This window comes from Aotus nancymaae, unplaced genomic scaffold (genome assembly GCF_030222135.1).
Source record: "Aotus nancymaae isolate 86718 unplaced genomic scaffold, 86718_ANA_hifiasm-v0.15.2.pri h1tg000076l, whole genome shotgun sequence".
Taxonomy (NCBI): domain Eukaryota; kingdom Metazoa; phylum Chordata; class Mammalia; order Primates; family Aotidae; genus Aotus; species Aotus nancymaae.
In genome coordinates this window covers 17,734,102-17,752,362 of record NW_026988491.1, presented here as the reverse complement: position 1 = coordinate 17,752,362, position 18,261 = coordinate 17,734,102, and the positions used below count along the sequence as shown (strand labels likewise).

Here is an 18,261-nt window from a genome sequence, read left to right as displayed (position 1 = left end):
CTAGCTAACACAGTGAAACCCCGTCTCTACTAAAAATACAAAAATTAGGGCTGGGCGTGGTGGCTCACACCTGTAATCCCAGCACTTTGGGAGGCCGAGGCAGGTCTATCACCTGAGGTCGGGAGTAGCCTGACCAACATGGAGAAACCCTGTCTCTACTAAAAAAAAAAAAAAAAAATTAGCTGGGCGCTGCGGCAGGTGCCTATAATCCCAGCTACTCGGGAGGCTAAGGCAGGAGAATCTCGAACCTGGCAGGTGGAGGTTGCAGTGAGCTGAGATCGAGCCACTGCACTCCAGCCTGGGCGACAGAGCAAGACTCCATCTCAAAAAAAAAAAAAAAGAGAGAAAATATGCACCCAGCTCTCCCTGGGGCAGAGGTCCCATCTGCCTTGTTGCTGGACGCCTGCACCTAGGGGACACTCCTGAAATGCTTGGGGGATGAAAGGGTTCCACTGGGTTCCTCTGGGGTGCACAGCCTGAGGGACGCCTACCTGCTTTCCTGTTGCCAGGATGACTACAACCACATCCACGGGGGCAAGTGGACGGTCAGCAACTTGCGGCTCTACCTGGAGAGCACCCGTGGCAAGGAGGTGACCAGCAAGCTGTTCGACGAGATCCACTGGATCATCGTACAGTCCCTGAAGGCCGTGGCTGTGAGTCGGTGTGGGCGGGGGAGCTGGCTCTAAGGGCACATTTGGGAGTGGTGGGGCTTGCTGTTCTTTTGTTAAAAATATCTGTTTTTGGCCAGGTGCAGTGGCTCACACTTGTAATCCCAGCACTTTGGGAGGCCGAGGCGGCGGATCACCTGAGGTCAGGAGTTCAAGACCAGCCTGACCCACATGGTGAAACCCATCTCTACTCAAAATAATTAGCTGGGCGTGGTGGCACACACCTGTAATCCCAGCTACTCAGGAGGCTAAGGCAGGACAATCGCTAGAACCCAGGAGGCAGAGGTTACAGTCACCCAAGATTGCACCACTGCACTCTAGCCTAGGCAACAGAGCTCTGTCTCAAAAAACAAAAACAAAACCACTGTTTTCAGCCATGCACGGTGGCTCACACCTGTAATCCCAGCACTTTGGGAGGCCGAGGCAACGGATCACCTGAGGTCAGGAGTTCAAGACCAGCCCGGCCAACATGGTAAAATCCCATCTGTACTAAAAATACAAAATTAGTCGGGTGTGGTGGTGCATGCCTGTGATCCCAGCTACTTGTGAGGCTGAGGCAGGAGAATCGCTTGAACCTAGGAGGCAGAATTTGCAGTGAGCCAAGATCACACCATTGCACTCCATTCTGGGCAAAAGGAGCGAAACTCTGTCTCAAAAAAAAAAAAGAAAGAAAGAAAGAGATGATGTCTGGTGGGCGCCTTGACTTTCTGCACTTTGAGTGAAGCTCTTCCAGCTTTAAAAGTGGTGTGTGAGCACGGTGTGTGGATTCGTCCTGTGTCTTTTTTTTTTTTTTTAATTGAGATGGAGTGTTGCTCTGTTGCCCAGGCTGGAGTGCAGTGGCGCAATCTCAACTCACTGTAACCTCCACCTCCATGTTCAAGCAATGCTCCTGCCTCAGCCTCCTGAGTAGCTGGGATTACAGGCACATACCACCACGCCCAACTAATTTTGTGTTTTTAGGAAAGACAGGGTTTCACGATGGTCAGTCTGGACTTGACCTCCTGACCTCGTGATCCGACAGCCTCGGACTCCCAAAGTACTGGGATTACAGATGTGAGCCACTGTGCCCAGCCCCATTCTGTGTCTTTGACTTACAGTGAGGATCTAGATAGATAAAACCCCCAGGACCTAGTTCATTGCTGGAGATACGTCTTAGGGACTGAGCGCCCGTCTCTTGTCCCACTGAAGCTCCTTACGCCTTGGTGGCTTGGGTTGCAGCTTGGGTGACAGGTAATGAGTGTGGAGTTCAGATCTGATTTCATGCCAGGCCCCATCATGAGCCAACAGGGGACTTAGCTCAAGAGCCTCCTCTTACTGAGCCTCAGATGCCTTATCTGTGAAATTGGGACTGTGACACCAGTGTCGTGGGGTGTACGTGAACAGTGCTCTGCACTTCATGATTGGAAAGAGTTAAATGCCATTAATCTGTTAACACGTGATTGTGTGAATTGTAATACCCGGTTGCCCAGCCCTTTGCTCTCCCTTCCCAGCCCATTTTAGTCTTCCTTGGATTGGCAGACCTTTGAGAAAAAGTTAGCTGTTTTCAAGGAAACCTGTATTCCCTCAGCCTAGCCCTCTGGCAAGTGCCTCTGACTGGCTCTTTCTGGGCCTCAGTTTCGTGAACTGCAAAGCTGTTATCATAGATTTCTAAGGCTCTGCGGGTCTTTGGAGCAGGGATTTATGTATTCAATTTTTATTCACTTAGCAAATAGTTCATCACCTGGTTTTTACCAGGCGTGTTGTTCTCATAGTGAGGCAGCCCAGGAAACAGGCACATGAGAGGGGACTGGTGCAGGATGGGAGGGGCCTGGTGCAGGATGGGAGGTGGCTCTGAGACCCTCAGAGGAACCTAGACCTGCATGCAGCCTGAGCCAGGATGGAGATGCTGAAAGCCACGCCCTGTGGGCAGCCTGCTCAGAGCTGGAAGCAGAGCGGGGTTTGGAGAAAGGCAGTCAGGCTAAGGACTTCTTATCTTACAGACATTGTCTGGGACAGTAGTCTGGGCACTGGCTGGATGAGGATACCAGGCTTTTACTTTAAATGTCATTTCACTAAATGACATGAGGAAGCAGCCAACCAGAGCCGCGCTTTCCCTCTCTGTGAGTGAGGAGGGTGGTCTGGGCTCTCTCCCTCGGGCAGTTTCCAGCTTCATCAAGTGTTTTGTGGAAGCAGAGTCCGATGCCCTCTAAGGTGTGAGAAGACCTCCCTACCCCGTCTCTATGCTTCCCTGACTAGGGTGCACAGGTCTCCGAGGAGCATGTAACACTGACTGTGGGGCCTCTCCAGAGGCTGAATCCAGGCAGGCTGGGGAGGGCACAGGAATCTGCATCACAAGCAGCTGGGGTTTAGGTTGTTTTTTTTTTCTTTTTCAAATGGATTCTCGTTCTGTCTCCAGGATAGAGTACAATGGCATGATCTAGGCTCACTGCACCCTCTGCCTCCCGGGTTCAAGTGATTCTCCTGCCTCAGCCTCTTGAGTAGCTGGGATTACAGGTGTGCGTCACCACACCTGGCTAATTTTTTTTTTTTGAGACAGAGTTTTGCTCTTGTTGCCCAGGCTGGAGTACAATGGCTTAATCTCGGCCCACTGCTACCTCCACCTCCCTGGTTCAAGCAATTCTCCTGCCTCAGCCTCTCGAGTAGCTGGGATTACAGGCATGCGCCACCACACCTGGCTAATTTTTGTATTTTTAGTAGAGACAGGGTTTCTCCATGTTGGTCCGGCTGTTCTTGAACTCCTGACCTCAGGTGATCCGCCCTCCTTGACCTCCCAAAGTGCTGGAATTACAGGCGTGAGCCACCGCGCCCGGCCTTTTTTTTTTTTTTTGAGACAGAGTTTCACTCTTGTTACTCAGGCTGGAGTGCAATGGCGCGATCTCGGCTCACCGCAACCTCCGCCTCCTGGGTTCAGGCAATTCTCCTGCCTCAGCCTCCTGAGTAGCTGGGATTACAGGCACGAGCCACCGTGCCCAGCTAATTTTCTTGTATTTTTAGTAGAGACGGGGTTTCACCATGTTGACCAGGATGGTCTCCATCTCTTGACCTCGTGATCCACCCGCCTCGGCCTCCCAAAGTGCTGGGATTACAGGCGTGAGCCACCGCACCCGGCCTTTTTTTTTTTTCTTTTTTTTTTTTTTTTGAGACGGAGTTTCACTCTTGTTACCCAGGCTGGAGTGCAATGGCGCGATCTCGGCTCACCGCAACCTCTGCCTCCTGGGTTCAGGCAATTCTCCTGCCTCAGCCTCTCGAGTAGCTGGGATTACAGGCACGCACCACCGTGCCCAGCTAATTTTTTGTGTTTTTAGTAGAGACGGGGTTTTACCATGTTGACCAGGATGGTCTCGATCTCTTGACCTCATGATCCACCCGCCTCGGCCTCCCAAAGTGCTGGGATTACAGGCATGAGCCACCGCACCCGGCTTTTTTTGTATTTTTAGTAGACACAAGGTTTCGCCATGTTGGGCATGCTGGTCTCGAACTCGCCACCTCAGGTGCTGCCCCCGCCTCAGCCTCTGAAAGTGTTGGGATTACAGGCATCAGCCACTGTATCCAGTCATGTTTCTTTTTTTGTTTGTTTTTAAGTGACAGGTTCTTGCTCTGTCACCTAGGCTGGCGTGCAGTGGCACGATCATGGCTCATTGCACTCCAGTACTCCTCTTCCTCCCAGACTCAAGCTATCTCGAGTAGCTGGGACTACAGGCGCATGCCACCACACCCAGCTAAATTTTTTATTTTTTGTAGAGGCAGGGTCTCACTGTGTTGCCCAGAATGGTCTCAAACTCCTGGGATCAAGTGATCCTCCCACCTTGGCCTCCCAAAGTGCTGGGATTACAGACGTGAGCCACTGCACCCAGCCACAGGTGATCTTATTTATATATCTGGAGATCAGTTAATCCAAGGTGTATCTAAGTGACACGGAATTGAAAATTACAAAGGAAATTAAAAAATTGTTTGTAAATGGATTTACATTTATCACTGGGAACAGAGGTTAACAGTCCGACACCCGGCTCCCTAAGGGCCTGGGACTGCACGACGGGTAGCCTGGTGGACAGTTTGTGTTTGTCTGTGATAAGGCTACGCAGTCTGTCACTGCAGGTTCTGGGCTTGGAGCGGGATGTCTGTCCACTCTCATGACAGTCTCACGCCTGCAGACGGCTTGGGTACTAGTCAAGCCTCCGATGAGTAAGACGCAGAGATGCCCGTTATGGCTTCATCAGTTCTCTCTATCAGGCCAAGGAAAGTGCCCAGTCTCTGAGCTCTGTGGGAGGAAGAGGGGAAGGAGGGAAGGAAGCCTTTGGGGTGGAGGATGGGAGCCCTTGCTGTGGGAGGTCAGGACCGTGGGGACGATCCTGCTTATCTCTGAGGCGTTGGTCTCCGCGGCGCCCTTCGGTGCTGGCCCTGTAACCCGCTGGTCACTCTCTCCTCAGCCGGTGATGAACAATGACAAGCACTGCTTTGAATGCTATGGCTACGACATCATCATTGACGACAAGCTGAAGCCCTGGCTGATCGAGGTAACCGCGGCAGCGCCCGCACCTGGCCGCACCACACACAGCCCCCAACACGCTTCTGTCCCGACTTGGGCCTGGCAGTCCCCCAGGCCCCAGATGTTTCTCAGGCCAGGCAGGAAGGGGACTGATTTCAGGTTGAATGGTTTGCTGTTGGGTGAGGTATAAGCAGATTCCTGCATTGCTCCCCTCCCAGTGCCCGGCCCACCACAGGGAGCTGTGGCCCGTCTCACGTGAACTTGGTGGCTGCAACACCTCCAGGGTGCCTCTGGGCTAGTCCATCCTCCCTCAGTCCTGTACCCTACCTGTCACCTGGGTGACAGTGTTCCCGTCTAGGAAAGCAGCTCACAGCTTCGGAAGCCCTTGGCCAGCAGGAGCACACTCCTGAGGAAGGAACATCACTACTATTCTTTTTTTTTTTTGAGACGGAGTCTGTTGCTGAGGCTGGAGTGCAGTGGCACAGCCTTTGCCTCCTGTATTCAAGCAATTCAGTTCTCAGACTCCCAAGTAGCTGGGACTACAGGCGCATATTACCACACCCAGATAATTTTTTTGTATTTTAGTAAAGACGGGGTTTCACTGTGTTGCCCAGGCTCATCTCGAACTCCTGAGCTCAGGCAATCCACCCACTTTGGCCTCCCAAAATGCTAGGATTACAGGAGTGAGCCACCGCACCCGGCCAATGATTCTTTCTTTTTTTTTCTGTCTTGAGACAGGGTCCCACTCTGTGACCTAGGCTAGAGGCAATGGTGCAATCGTAGCTCACTGCAGCCTCCAGCTTCTGGGCTCAAGTGATCCTCCTGCCTCAGCCTCCCAAGTAGATAGGACTGCAGGCACATACCACCATGCCTGGCTAATGTTTTTGTTTTTTTGTAGAGATGGGGTTTCACTATGTTGCCCAAGCTGGTTTTGAACTCCTGGGCTCAAGTGATCCTCCTGCCTTGACCTCCCAAAATGCTGGAGTTACAAGTGTGAGCCACCGCTCCCAGCCCTTTTTTTTTTTAATTTTAGTTTCAGGGGGCACATGTGCAGGTTTGGTACATGAATGTATTGCAAAATGCTGGGCTTTGGGCTTCTCTTGAACCTGTCACCCAAATAGTGAACATGGTATTCAATGGGGAGTTTTTAAACCCTTGCCTTCTTCTTCCCTCCCCGCTCTGGAAACCCTAGTGTTTTGGGTATTTTTTAATTTTTGAGATGGAGTCTTGTTCTGTCACCCAGGCTGGAGTGCAGGTGGAACGATCTCGGCTCACTGCTAACATCTACCTCCCAGGTTCAAGCGATTCTCATGCCTCAGCCTCCCAAGTACGTGGGATTACAAGTATCTGCCACCATACCTGGCTAATTTTTGTATTTTTAGTGGAGACAAGTTTTTACGATGTTGGTCAGGCTGGTCTTGAACTCCTGACCTCATGATCCACCCGCCGCAGCCACCCGAAGTGCTGGGATTACAGGGGTGAACCACCACACCCAGCCTGAGACTTGGTCTCTGAAAAAAAAAAAAAAAAAAAAAAAACCAAGCCAGACACAGTGGCTCATGCCTGTAATCCCAGCACTTTGGGAGGCCGAAGTGGGTAGATCACGAGGTCAGGGGTTCAAGACCAGCCTGGCCAGCATGGTGAAACCCTGTCTGTACCAAAAATACAAAAAATTAGCTGGGCATGGTTATGCACACCTGTAATCCCAGCTACTCAGGAGGCTGAGGCAGGAGAAATTGCTTGAACCTGGGAGCCAGAGGTTGCAGTGAGCTAAGATCACGCCACCACACCCCAGCCTGGGCGACAGAGCAAGACTCCATCTCAAAAAAAAAGAGACCAAGTCTCACTCTGTGATCCAGGCTGGATTGTAATGTCACCATCATTGCTCACTGCAGACTTGAACTCCTGGGCTCAAGTGATCTCACCTCAGCCTCCTGTGTAGCTGGGACCAGAGATATTTTGTGCCACTCCTCCCAGATAATTTTTTTTTTTTTTTTTTTGTAGAGACGGGTCTTGCTGTATTGTAAGGTGGTCTCAAACTCCTACCTTCAAGCAATCCTTCCACCTCGGCCTCCCAAAGTGCTGGGATTATAGGTGTGAGCCACTGCACACAGCCTAATAACAATTTTTAACTTTCATGTATTCATAATAAGAATTATAGTATTATGCTACACTACAGTGGTCATTTTGAGGACAGTGAGGTCTGTGCAATTCTTTGGCACAGTACCCATTGAATACGCTGCTAGCATCACAGAGAGGCAGTCTGACTGGGAGAAACCTGAACAGCTTGCAGATTTGCTCCCTTTAATCTCCCATGGCCTGAAACAGCTAACCAAGGTCATTGGAATTATGCACAAAATATGAGTAAATAAGTAGGGACTGACTGGGCATGGTGGCTCACGGCTGTCATCCCAGCACTTTGGGACACCAAGGCAGGCGGATCAGGAGTTCGAGATCAGCCTGACCAACATGGCAAAACCCCGTCTCTACCAAAAATACAAAAATTAGCCGGGCGTGGTGGCTGGCACCTGTAATCCCAGCTACTTGGGAGGCTGAGACAGGAGAATCGCTTGAACCGAGGATGCAGAGCTTGCAGTGAGCCGAGATTGCGCCACTGTACTCCAGCCTGGGTGACAGAGCGAGACTCCATCTCAAAAAAACAAAGCAAACAAACAAACAGAAAACCAGTGACCGAGGGCCTATGGGACTCGCCACAGAACAAAGTGAATGTCTACAGTTGAATGTATGGATTTCATGACATTGCTTAGCTTCTCAGAGGCCTTACGGGACTACCTCTCCATGTGTTGGAAGGATTCATCATTTGAGTTAGAATGCTGCTTTTCTTTCTTTTCTTTTCTTTTCTTTTCTTTTTTTGTGAGACAGAGTCTCACCCTATCGCCCCCACTGGAGTGCAGTGGCGTGATCTCGGCTCATTGCAACCTCCGCCTCCCGGGTTCAAGTGATTCTCCTGCCTCAGCCTCCTGAGGAGCTGGGACTACAAGTGTTCGCCACCATGCCTGGCTCACTTTTTGTATCTTTAGTAGAGACGGGGTTTCACCGTGTTAGTCAGGCTGGTCTCGAACTCCTGACCTCATGATCCACCCGCCTTGGCCTCCCAAAGTGCTGGGATTACAGACGTGAGTCACCGCACCTGGCCCAAAAACGCTGCTTTATTGATATTACTCTCTTAGCAAAAAAGGGAGCCCATTCATTGCCTTTTACTTAAACCCACACTGCTGCTTGGGCAGGGTCATTTGGTTCACTGATTCTAACAAACCCATAGGGGGTTCTTGGTACTTAGGACAGAACCAGTCACACAGGTAGACACTGAAATTATGTTTGTGATCTATTCTGGCCCCAAAATGTTTGTTTGTGTGATCGCTGATTTGTAGATCCTAATTCTAATCCTACCTTTGAGTATTACTTATATTTCATTGAACAGTTGGTAAAAGTGAATCACAAAGTGCTTCCTGTCCAAGGTGCTCTGACGGTATTAGATAATCGCAATGTTAAATAACAACTTTTTTTTTTTTTTTTTTTTTTTTGAGACAGAGTCTCTCTGTTTGTTGCCCAGGCTGGAGTGCAGTGGCTCGATCTCTGCCTCCTGGGTTCAAGCAGTTCTTCTACCTCAGCCTCCCGAGTAGCTGGGACTACAGGAGCATGCTACCACACCCGGCTAATTTTTACATATATTGTTTAGTAGAGACGGGGTTTCACCATATTGGTTAGGCTGGTCTTGAACTCCTGACCTCACGATCTGCCCGCCTTGGCCTCCCAAAGTTCTGGGATTACAGGCGTGAGCCACTGCGTCCGGCACAACAACCTTACTGAAGTGTGCAGCAGCCAGCATCTCCTTTGCAGTGTGCGTTTTCATTCCGAAAGAGAGAGAGAAGCAGGTGAGGAACGTGGGTCTTTTCCTCTCACAGGTGAACGCGTCCCCGTCTCTCACCTCCAGCACTGCCAACGATCGAATCCTCAAGTATAACCTGATTAATGACACCCTCAACATTGCTGTCCCCAACGGTGAAATTCCAGACTGCAAATGGAACAAGTCACCCCCAAAGGAAGTCCTTGGCAATTACGAGATTCTGTAAGTTTGTGAGTGACTGCGTGCTTGTCCTGTGTCTCTGAACGGCGTGTACCACAACCCAGCTTGGATTTCGGGGCATGTGTGGAACCCCCTTGTTTGAACAGAGTGTTTCATTTATTAATAACATTATGGGATAGATTGTGTTGTAGCAGAAAGTCAGTTATTTTATTTTATTACTACTTTTTTTTTTTTTTGAGAGGGAGTCTTGCTCTGTCACCAAGGCTGGAGTGCAATGGTGTGATCTTGGCTCACTGCAACCTCCACCTCCCAGGTTCAAGCGATTCTCCGGCCTCAGCCTCTCAAGTAGCTGGGATTACAGGCACGTGCCACCACGCCTGGCTAATTTTTGTATTTTTAGTAGAGATGGGGTTTCACCTTGTTGGCCACGCTGGTCTTGAACTCCTGACCTCAAGTGATCCTCCCGCCTCAACCTCCTAAAGTGCTGGGATCTACTGTGCCCGGCCCAGAAAAGCAGTTTGGGTGCTAAACTTGATCATTGTGTATTCTCCTGCTCGTGACGTACGTGTGATGCACTGATCACATGCCAGGCCCCCTGTTAGCCGCCAGGATAGCTGCAGCAGGGTGGATGGAGCGCTTGTTTCTCACAGGTCACCTGGGCTTGTTCCCTAGCGTTGCCATGTAAAGCTGGGTGGTGACAGTGAGGAACTCAGTGCTACTGTTGGAGCCTCGGTTTGTCCACCTTTAAATGGGTATAATAAGATGTATCTTACAGAGTGGGAAGGAAATAGCTAACCTTCGAGGACTTACCATGCATCAGAAACCGTGCAGAGTGCTTTACATGCAGTATCAATTCCTTTCCCCAGGAACGTTTTGAAGTAAGAGTATTAGCTCCATTTCACAGATGTGGAAACAAAGGCTTAGAGCAGTTCCGTGGCATGCCTGTAGTGGCAAAGGTGGGAACAAAGTGGGAGCCCATCAGGAGTGTGGTGGCTGAACACAGTATGGTTCATTCATTCCGTGGTCTATTAGGTGGCCTTTAAAAAGACTGACCCAGAAGCAGGACGGTGGCCATGGAAGTTGGAATCCGCTAAGGAGTGTGTAACAACTCACCTGCTGAAAAAAAACTAAAGGACTGACCCAGAGCTACCCCATGGGGCCTGGGAGGTGGCCTGGGAAAAACTGTTGCAGAAAAGGGTATATAATGTAATCCTTGTAAAACACGGACCTCAGAGCCCCCTGTGTGTGCGTACGGTGACATGTGCAGTGGCTTACATGCGAATGCATGAGCAGGGAAACGTGGAAGGACACACATCATGTTGTCAGCGTCGATTCCGCAGTCGAGTGGGTGTCGAGGGAGCCGGAGAATAGAGGGAAACAGATGGCAGTAAAAGGCGGAGGAGTAGGTGTGTTAGGATCACAGTTACACGCTTCTGTCAAAGCAAAAACGTGCATTTAATCTAAATTTTTAAAAAACAAAGGCAGAAATATTTAGTGACATTTACACACAGCAATGTTAGGCTTGCAGCTGGTAGGCACTGCTGGTGGGAGGATTTGAACACGGGCCCAGGACTCGAGAGCCCATGCTTAGCTGCCTCCTGCCCCTGCTGCGGGTGATGTGTGGTGTGGATGGGCGTGTCACAGCTCGTCGTCTGGGACAGGAGGAGCAGGTGGAAGGGGAGGTTAGGTGGAAGTATGCTGGGCTTGCCGGCAACCTCGGGACCTCTGCAGGGTGGTGGCTGTGAACCTCAGGGGCGACCGGTCAGTGCGTGTGGTTGGTGGGTCTCTCCATCCACGGTCAGCTGCCTGGGCTAGGTATAGAGAAGGCAGAGGGTTGGGAGGGACCAGAGTTGGGAGCTTGCAATGGCAAGAGAGAGGGCAGCAGGGACAGGGAGGAGGTGGGGGTGGGTGGCAGTCCCATGGGGCAGGTTGGAGTCGGGCACTAGGGAAGAGAGCTGGGAGGAGAAGGGGCAGTGGTCAGGGAGTAAGCGCTTGCCATGGAGACAATGCGAGGGGTGAAGAGGCTTGGGGACTCCTGGGGATGGACTGAGATGGAGTAGAGGACAGGGTCACCAGTGGTCACAGAGTTGGGGTTTTCATCTGTTTGATCAGTGCCATCACCTGCAGCCATGGACTAGGAGCCTGGGTCTCCAAGGGATGGGGGTGGTGACCAGGAGGACTGGAGGTGACTGCACGAGGTGGGGAGGTAACTGTGATGACCAGGCCTGGGAAGAGCTGGGGGTTTTAGGGAGGAGACCCCCCTCCAGCGGGGAGTATGGTGAGTGGGAGAGAAAGCAGTCCCCACCCCAGGGGCTTCAGGGGAAGCAGTGTCTTCCAGGAGACCCAGGAGCCCGTTAGAGGAGGAAGGAGAATGAAGGACAAGTGGAGGGCGTGGCGGGTGCGATGACAGGCAGAGGGTTCCAGAATCCACAGAGGGTGACTCTGGGGATGAGATCAGACTGGGGTTGGCAGCCTGGGAGGTGAAGGGTGATCTCAGGGCTGGGAACGGCAGCTGCGATGACGGCCTTGGGGGCTGGGTCCTGATGGCCCCTGTGGGAGGACCGAGGGGGTCTGTGAGGGTGCACAGGGGTGGGGACCATTCAGGGGAGACTTGTCAGTAGCATGAGGACCTTGGGGGGTTCTCTTCAGTCCAGCTGAGGATGGCGGGGAGGCTGCCTTGTTGGGAGCATGTGGGGCCTCTGCCCTATCCAGCCCTGGTCTCCTTGAGGGAGTGGGCCAGACTTGCCATCTCCAGGCTAAGAAGCAGAGGCCAAGCTGAGCCCAGTGGCTCACGCCTGTAATCCCAGCACTTTGGGAGGCTGAGGCAGGTGGATCACCTGAGGTCAGGAGTTCAAGACCAGCCTGGCCACCATGGTGAAACCCCATCTCTACTAAAAATACAAAAACTAATTGGGCATGGTAGCGCGTGCCTGTAATCCCAGCTACTTGTGAGACTGAGCGCAGAATAATGGCTTGAACCCAGGAGGTGGAGGTTGCAGTGAGCTGAGGCTATGACACTGCACTGCAGCCTGGGCGACAGAGCGAAACTCCGCCTCAAAAATAAATAAATAAATAAAGCAGAGCCCAGAGCCTCATTGCTTTTAGTTGAAGACAACAAGGTGACCCCCTCCTGATCTAGCCGTCCTCTCCCGGCTCCTGAGGGGTAACGGAGGGCTCCTGTGTGTAGCTGATGGTCTCTACATGCTTCCGGCCAGGGCTCACTTCCCCTGGTCATTCAGATGATCAAAGAACCTGGGTCTGTGTTCAGGTGCGGCCACCTGCAGCAGCAGCAGTTGGTGCTGACTGGGAGGGCCCCGGCATCTGAGTGGCGCCACCCATCCATGTCCCTGCCAGGTGCTGTGCATCTCACTCGATGGCCACAGCAACCCCTCAGAGCCCAGCAGCAGCTAGCAAGGACGCTGGCCGCATGAGGTGCCCCAGGCCATGCTGCTGGCCATGACCCACAAGGCTTGGCACTTTGCATCTGCTACCTCCAGGGCGCTGTTCTGAAGTTGCTGGCTGGACTTTTACAGCCTTTTAAAAAAGTACTGCTCTGAACCCTAACAGTGACTGGATTCTTTCTATCACAACCCAGAAGAAAAGCCTGCTAGGACAGGAACTTAGAAGAACCATCTTGGCTCTGACTGTCCTCTGCGTTGGCTCAGTAGGTGGCCAGACCGCCCCTGAGAACGGCGCCTCCTGGTGTCAGCTGCTTGCCAAATGCGCGGTTCTGTTTGTTTTGTTTTTTGAGCTGTACAGATCAGCACAAGTGCTCCGTGAAACTGGTCACCATATGTGGTCTTTTTCTCCATTCATTCAGTGATTCCTGTTCACCAGACCTTGAACAAGCTGCTAAGGCAGCCACGAACCAGGCAGGCGGGCAGTGGAGTGACTACATTTATGAATCCGGAGTTCCCAAGGGATGGAGACATCTGATCCGTGGAGAGGGGCCAGGGAGGCTTCCTGGAGGACGCCCACCCAGGCAGATTCCAGAGTGCCTGGGGTGTCCTGTCTGGCTTCCTGGTGTCTTAGGGACTGTGGCTGTGTCTCCTCCCTGAGAGCCAGGGAGGAGAGCAGGCCCCTGTGTCGTTGTCCTGACAGCCCCACCCTGGTGCACAGCCTGGATCCCTGTAGTGTCTGCTTCATAGACAGAAGTCAGAAAATGCAGCCAGGCGCTGTGGCTCATGCCTGTAATCCCAGCACTTTGGGAGACAGAGGCAGGCAGATCACCTGGGCTCAAGAGTTTGAGACCAGCCTGGGCAACATGGTGAAACTCCATCTCTACCAAAAATACAAAAACTTAGCCAGGCGTAGTGACATACATCTGTAATCCCAGCTACTTGGAAGGCTGAGGCATGAGAATCTCTTGAACCCAGGAGGCAGAGGTTGCAATGAGCTGAGATTGTGCTGCCACAGTCGTCTGGGTGACCATTTTGAAAAAAAGGAGTCAGGCAGGGCGCAGTGGCTCATGCCTGTAATCCCAGCACTTTGGGAGGCCAAGGCGGGTGGATAACCAGAGGTCAGGAGTTTGAGACCAGCCTGGCCAACATGGCAAAACCCCGTCTCTACTAGAAATACAAAAATTAGCGGAGCGTGATGGTGGACGCCTGTAATCCCAGCTACTCCGGAGGCTGAGGCAGGAGAATCGCTTCAACCCGGGAGTTAGAGGTTCCAGTGAGCCGAGATCAAGCCACTGCACTCCAGCCTGGGAAACAGAGCGAGACTCTGTCTCAAAAAAAAAAAAAAGAAAGAAAAAGAAGGGTCATAAAATGCTTTCTTCCCTCCTTGCCACCGGAAGCACAATGCAGAAAATACATTAACCTCAGCAGTTTCTAACACGCACTGCATTCAACCTGCAGACTCTGGTTTTGGTAATAAGCTTATCACAGAAATCCACCCTTTTCCAGAAGTCTGTAAGATTAGCACTCAGCATCTGGGTACCTTTTGTATTTGACATAAATACCTGCATACAGCTGAGGGTCCTAGTCAGGATGGCCAGCGCAGCACACTGATGACGCTTTAACCCGGGCAGAGATGCTTTCTGCACTCCTCAGCTCTGCAGGACAAAATGCTCCGAATTAGGAATCGCAAGTCCTAGGGCTTAATCCTACCTCTGCCACGGACCAGCTTTGGGACCTTAGGTCCTGAGCAAACCTCTGGAACCCCAGTTTCTCCCACAGGAAGCAAGTCCTGATGCTGCTGCCTGAGTTGGGAGGGTAATGTGAGTCACCGTGGAGTGGGCGGCCCCATTCCCCGAAGCCTGCTCCCTGCCACAGCCTGCAATAGGTGCAGGCAGCAATTACCCTGCTCTGGGACCCCGTCAGAGAAGCACCCCGCCACTGTGGGAAGGACCCAGGACTCCCCCAGATGCTGTGACCACCCCATCTGGGGAGCTGCGGCTGCCATCCAGCTCTTCCAGACGCGAAAGTTCAGGCTGTTTACTGCACTGTTGTCTCCTTAGCGTGTGTGCCCTAAGGATGCATAAACTTTAATTGGGAAACAGGCAGTTAAAGAAAATAGGGACCGGGGGCAGTGGCTCACACCTGTAATCCCAGCACTTTGGGAGGCCGAGGCGGGCAGATCATTTGAGGTTAGGAGTTCGAGACCACCCTGGCCAACATGGTAACACCCCATCTCTACTAAAAATATAAAAATGTGCTAGGTGTGGTAGCGTGCGCCTGTAATCCCAGCTACTCAGGAGGGTGAGGCAGGAGACTCACTTGAACCCGGGAGGCGGAGGTTGTGGTGAGCCAGGATCACGCCATTATACTCCAGTCTGGGTGATAGAGCAAAACTTTTCAAAAAAAAAAAATGTGGAAGGGTGGCGTGGGTCACACTGGCAGAGTCTGTAGCTGAGTGCGCACTGTGGGGCCTCTCTGCCCTGGCCTCCACTGGCAGGCGCTCACACCCGCTCCCATCTGGAATGGAGTTAATCCTCCCAGCCTGAGGGGCCTTGTGTGAAGCCCGGGCTCTCACCTCAATACCCTGGGCTGGCTCCGTGTCACCTCATTCATGTTGCCTTTGGGGCCGTTGCCAAATTTGACGTGGTGACCTGTTTAAGATGTCAGCTTCCAGGGAAGAGCAGGGTCCACAATAACAACTTACCAAGGCTGTACACGTAGGTACGGTGGCCCTGGGGAGTGTTTGCCGGCTGCAGAAGCCACCTGGCAGGCAGGTGGGCGGAAGCCAGGTGAGAGGTGGGCGGGAGCTGGCAGGAGCTGGGGGCCCCCTCAGGCTGCTTCTCTGGGTGATGTCGTATTTGCCACACAGCAACCTGGTGGCCCTGCCTGTTGCCTTCAAAAGAGAGCCTGCCGTGATCCTGGCTGTTTCTGTCTCCAGGTACGATGAAGAACTGGCCCAGGGTGACGGGGCCGACCGGGAGCTGAGAAATCGTCAGGGCCAGTCTCAGGGGCCCAGAGCAGCCCGATCCAGAGACTCGGGGAGAACCGTCCTCACCACCTGGAAGTGACTCGAACCCGGACCTTATCAAAACGACTCACTCCCCTGGGCCCCTGCTGAAGCCCTGTTTTGAAATTTTCCTTTTCTAGAGCTTTTTTCCTTTCCTAAGCCCTGTAAATAAATGAAGGCACTTCTTTGGAAGGTTATGGAGTCTGTTTCACTAGTGCTGAAGGAACCAATTCATGCAGATGTATAAAACTTGCTTTTTTTTTTTTTTTTTTAATTTTTAACCTGAGCAGAATTACCATATAAAAAACTCACCCTTTTTTTTGGCAGAAAGTAACAGCTTCAGCGTGTAATTTAATGTGTCACAAGGTTTAAACATTTAAAAAACTAGGGGCCAGGTGCAGTTGGCTCACACCTTTAATCCCAGCACTTTGGGAGGCTGAGGCGGGTGGATCACAAGGTCAGGCGTTTGAGACCAGCCTAACCAACATAGTGAAACCACGTCTCTAGTAAAAATACAAAAACTTAGCCAGGCATGGTGGCGGGCGCCTATAATCCCAGCTACTCGGGAGGCTGAGGCAGGAGAATCGCTTGAACCTGGGAGGCAGAGGTTGCAGTGAGCTGAGATCCCAACACTGCACTCCAGCCCAGGTGACAGTGGGAGACTCCATCTAAAAAAAAAAAATTTTAAAAAACTTTAAATTAAAAACAAAACAAAATCTTAAAAAAAAAAAATCTTATAGACTAGCCCTGCCATAAGAAAGGAATATATTTAACTGACAGATCTTTTAGTTCCCTTTCTTTTTACTTGACTGTGATTTTTCTTTTTTTTTTTTTTTGGACAGAATCTCACTCCGTTGCCCTGGCTGGAGTGCAGTGGCACAGTCTCGGCTCACTGCAACCTCCGCCTCCCTGGTTCCAGCAATTCTCCGGCCTCAGGCACCCAAGTAGCTGTGATTACAGGTGTGTGCCACCACACCTGGCTAATTGTTGTATATTTAGTAGAGACTAAATCCTCCTGCCTAAGCCTCCCAAAGTGTTGGGATTATAGGGTGAGCCACCAGGCTTGGCCTCAGAAAGACCTGTTTTTGTCACTTCAGTTTTGTGGATGAGTCTGTTGTAAATTGAAACAGAGGAGCACAGACAGGTCCGGCTGTGTGGCTTTTATGATGTCAGCAGCTGGGTTTGCTGCAGGGGAGCACCGCGGGCAGCCAGGAAGTGTGGGAGGGGCCGTGGCTGCAGTACAGGCTGCGTGAGTGCGGTGTTCCCATCCCGTCTCCCCGTGGAGAACTCCTGACCTCAGGTGATCCTCCCGCTTTGGCCTCCCAAAGTGCTAGAATTACAGGCGTGAGCCACTGCACGCAGCCAAGAAGGGCCTTTTATTCATGGTAAAAGTTTGTATTAACACGTGTTTGCTGAAGCTTCACTGACTGTCTTGAGTTTACTTTTAAAGCTTGCTACCTGTTTTTGTTGTGATGTTAGTGACAGCAGTTCGTCCTCCCAAATGGCACCAAGGGTATGTCCTTCAGATAAAGGTCTTCCCTGACCCTTGCCCAAGGTCTCTCAGTACCCACACGTGGACACGTGTCAAGTGTACATGCCGTGTCGTGTTTGTGTATATGTGCACGTATATTTAATGTCTCACTGCCAATCAGGGAAGAAGAGGGCTTTTCAACACATGGGTAGAATAGAAAGTGAGAGAAACATAGTCCAAGTGGTACTTGGCAAGACTCCAAATAGGCTGCAACTGGGGGACTTCTCAGCTGTTCCTTCTTCATGAGCTGATTGGTATGTGTGTTGTGTGTGTGCCCTGCTGTTTAGGTGGGGGGTTTTTTTGTTGTTTTTTTTAGATAAAGTCTCACTCTGTCACCCAGGCTGGAGTGCAGTGGTGCGATCTCAGCTCACTGCAACCTCTGCCTCCCAGGTTCAAGTGATTCTCCTGCCTGAGCCTCCTGAGTAGCTGGAATTACAGATGTGCGTCATTATGCCTGGCTAATTTTTGTATTTTCAGTAGTGACACGGTTTCACCATGTTGGCTAGGCTGGTCTCCAACTCTCAACCTTAGGTGATCTGCCTGCCTTGGCCTCCCAAACTGCTGGATTACAGGCGTGAGCCACCGTGTCCAAACGTGGTGTTTAGTTTTAATGTGTTTGCTGTTGTTGGCGGGTGTAGGATGGAGCCCCTGAGTCAGACCTGGCCTTTCAGCCTGGCTCTTATTTATTCACTGTTTCCCAAGCTTGTCCTCCCAAGCTTGTACCCAGTCTCGTTGCACCTTTGTTTCCCACTGTGTAAAATGGGGAGTTTTTCAGAGGATGTATGAAAAAAAAAAAAAGAAAAAGAAAAGGGAGTTATGTAGCCAGGCGTGTTGGCTCATGCCTGTAATCCCAGCACTCTGGGAGGCCGAGGCGATGGATCACCTGAAGTAAGGAGTTCAAAACCACCCTGGCCAACACAGTGAAACCCCATCTCTCTAAAAATACAAAAAATTAGCCAGGTATGGCAGTGGGTGCCTGTAATCCCAGCTACTCAGGAGTCTGACGCAGGAGAATCTCTTGAACCCAGGAGGTGGAGGTTGCAGTGAGCCAAGATCAAGCCATTGCACTCCAGCCTGGGCAATAAAAGTGAAACTTAGTCTCAAAAAAAGAAAAAATGCC

The 18,261-nt window shown here is 51.5% G+C and overlaps 1 protein-coding gene across 9 annotated transcripts in view; it reads left to right on the top strand.

The window, feature by feature from the left end:
• LOC105734203 (TTL family tubulin polyglutamylase complex subunit L1) overlaps positions 1-15,807 on the top strand; it is a 45,175-nt gene extending 29,368 nt beyond the window's left edge. For 7 of the 9 annotated variants that reach the window (XM_064368176.1, XM_064368175.1, XM_064368172.1 and 4 more), the window contains 4 exons: positions 510-653; positions 5,096-5,182; positions 9,081-9,244; positions 15,542-15,807. In XM_064368176.1, coding sequence (XP_064224246.1) covers positions 510-653; positions 5,096-5,182; positions 9,081-9,244; positions 15,542-15,671 — 525 coding nt within the window. In that variant the 3' untranslated portion in view covers positions 15,672-15,807. The remainder of the gene's footprint in view (positions 1-509; positions 654-5,095; positions 5,183-9,080; positions 9,245-15,541) is intronic. The other 2 variants (XM_064368178.1, XM_064368177.1) reach the window with 2 other exon arrangements.
• Positions 15,808-18,261: the final 2,454 nt, after the last annotated feature.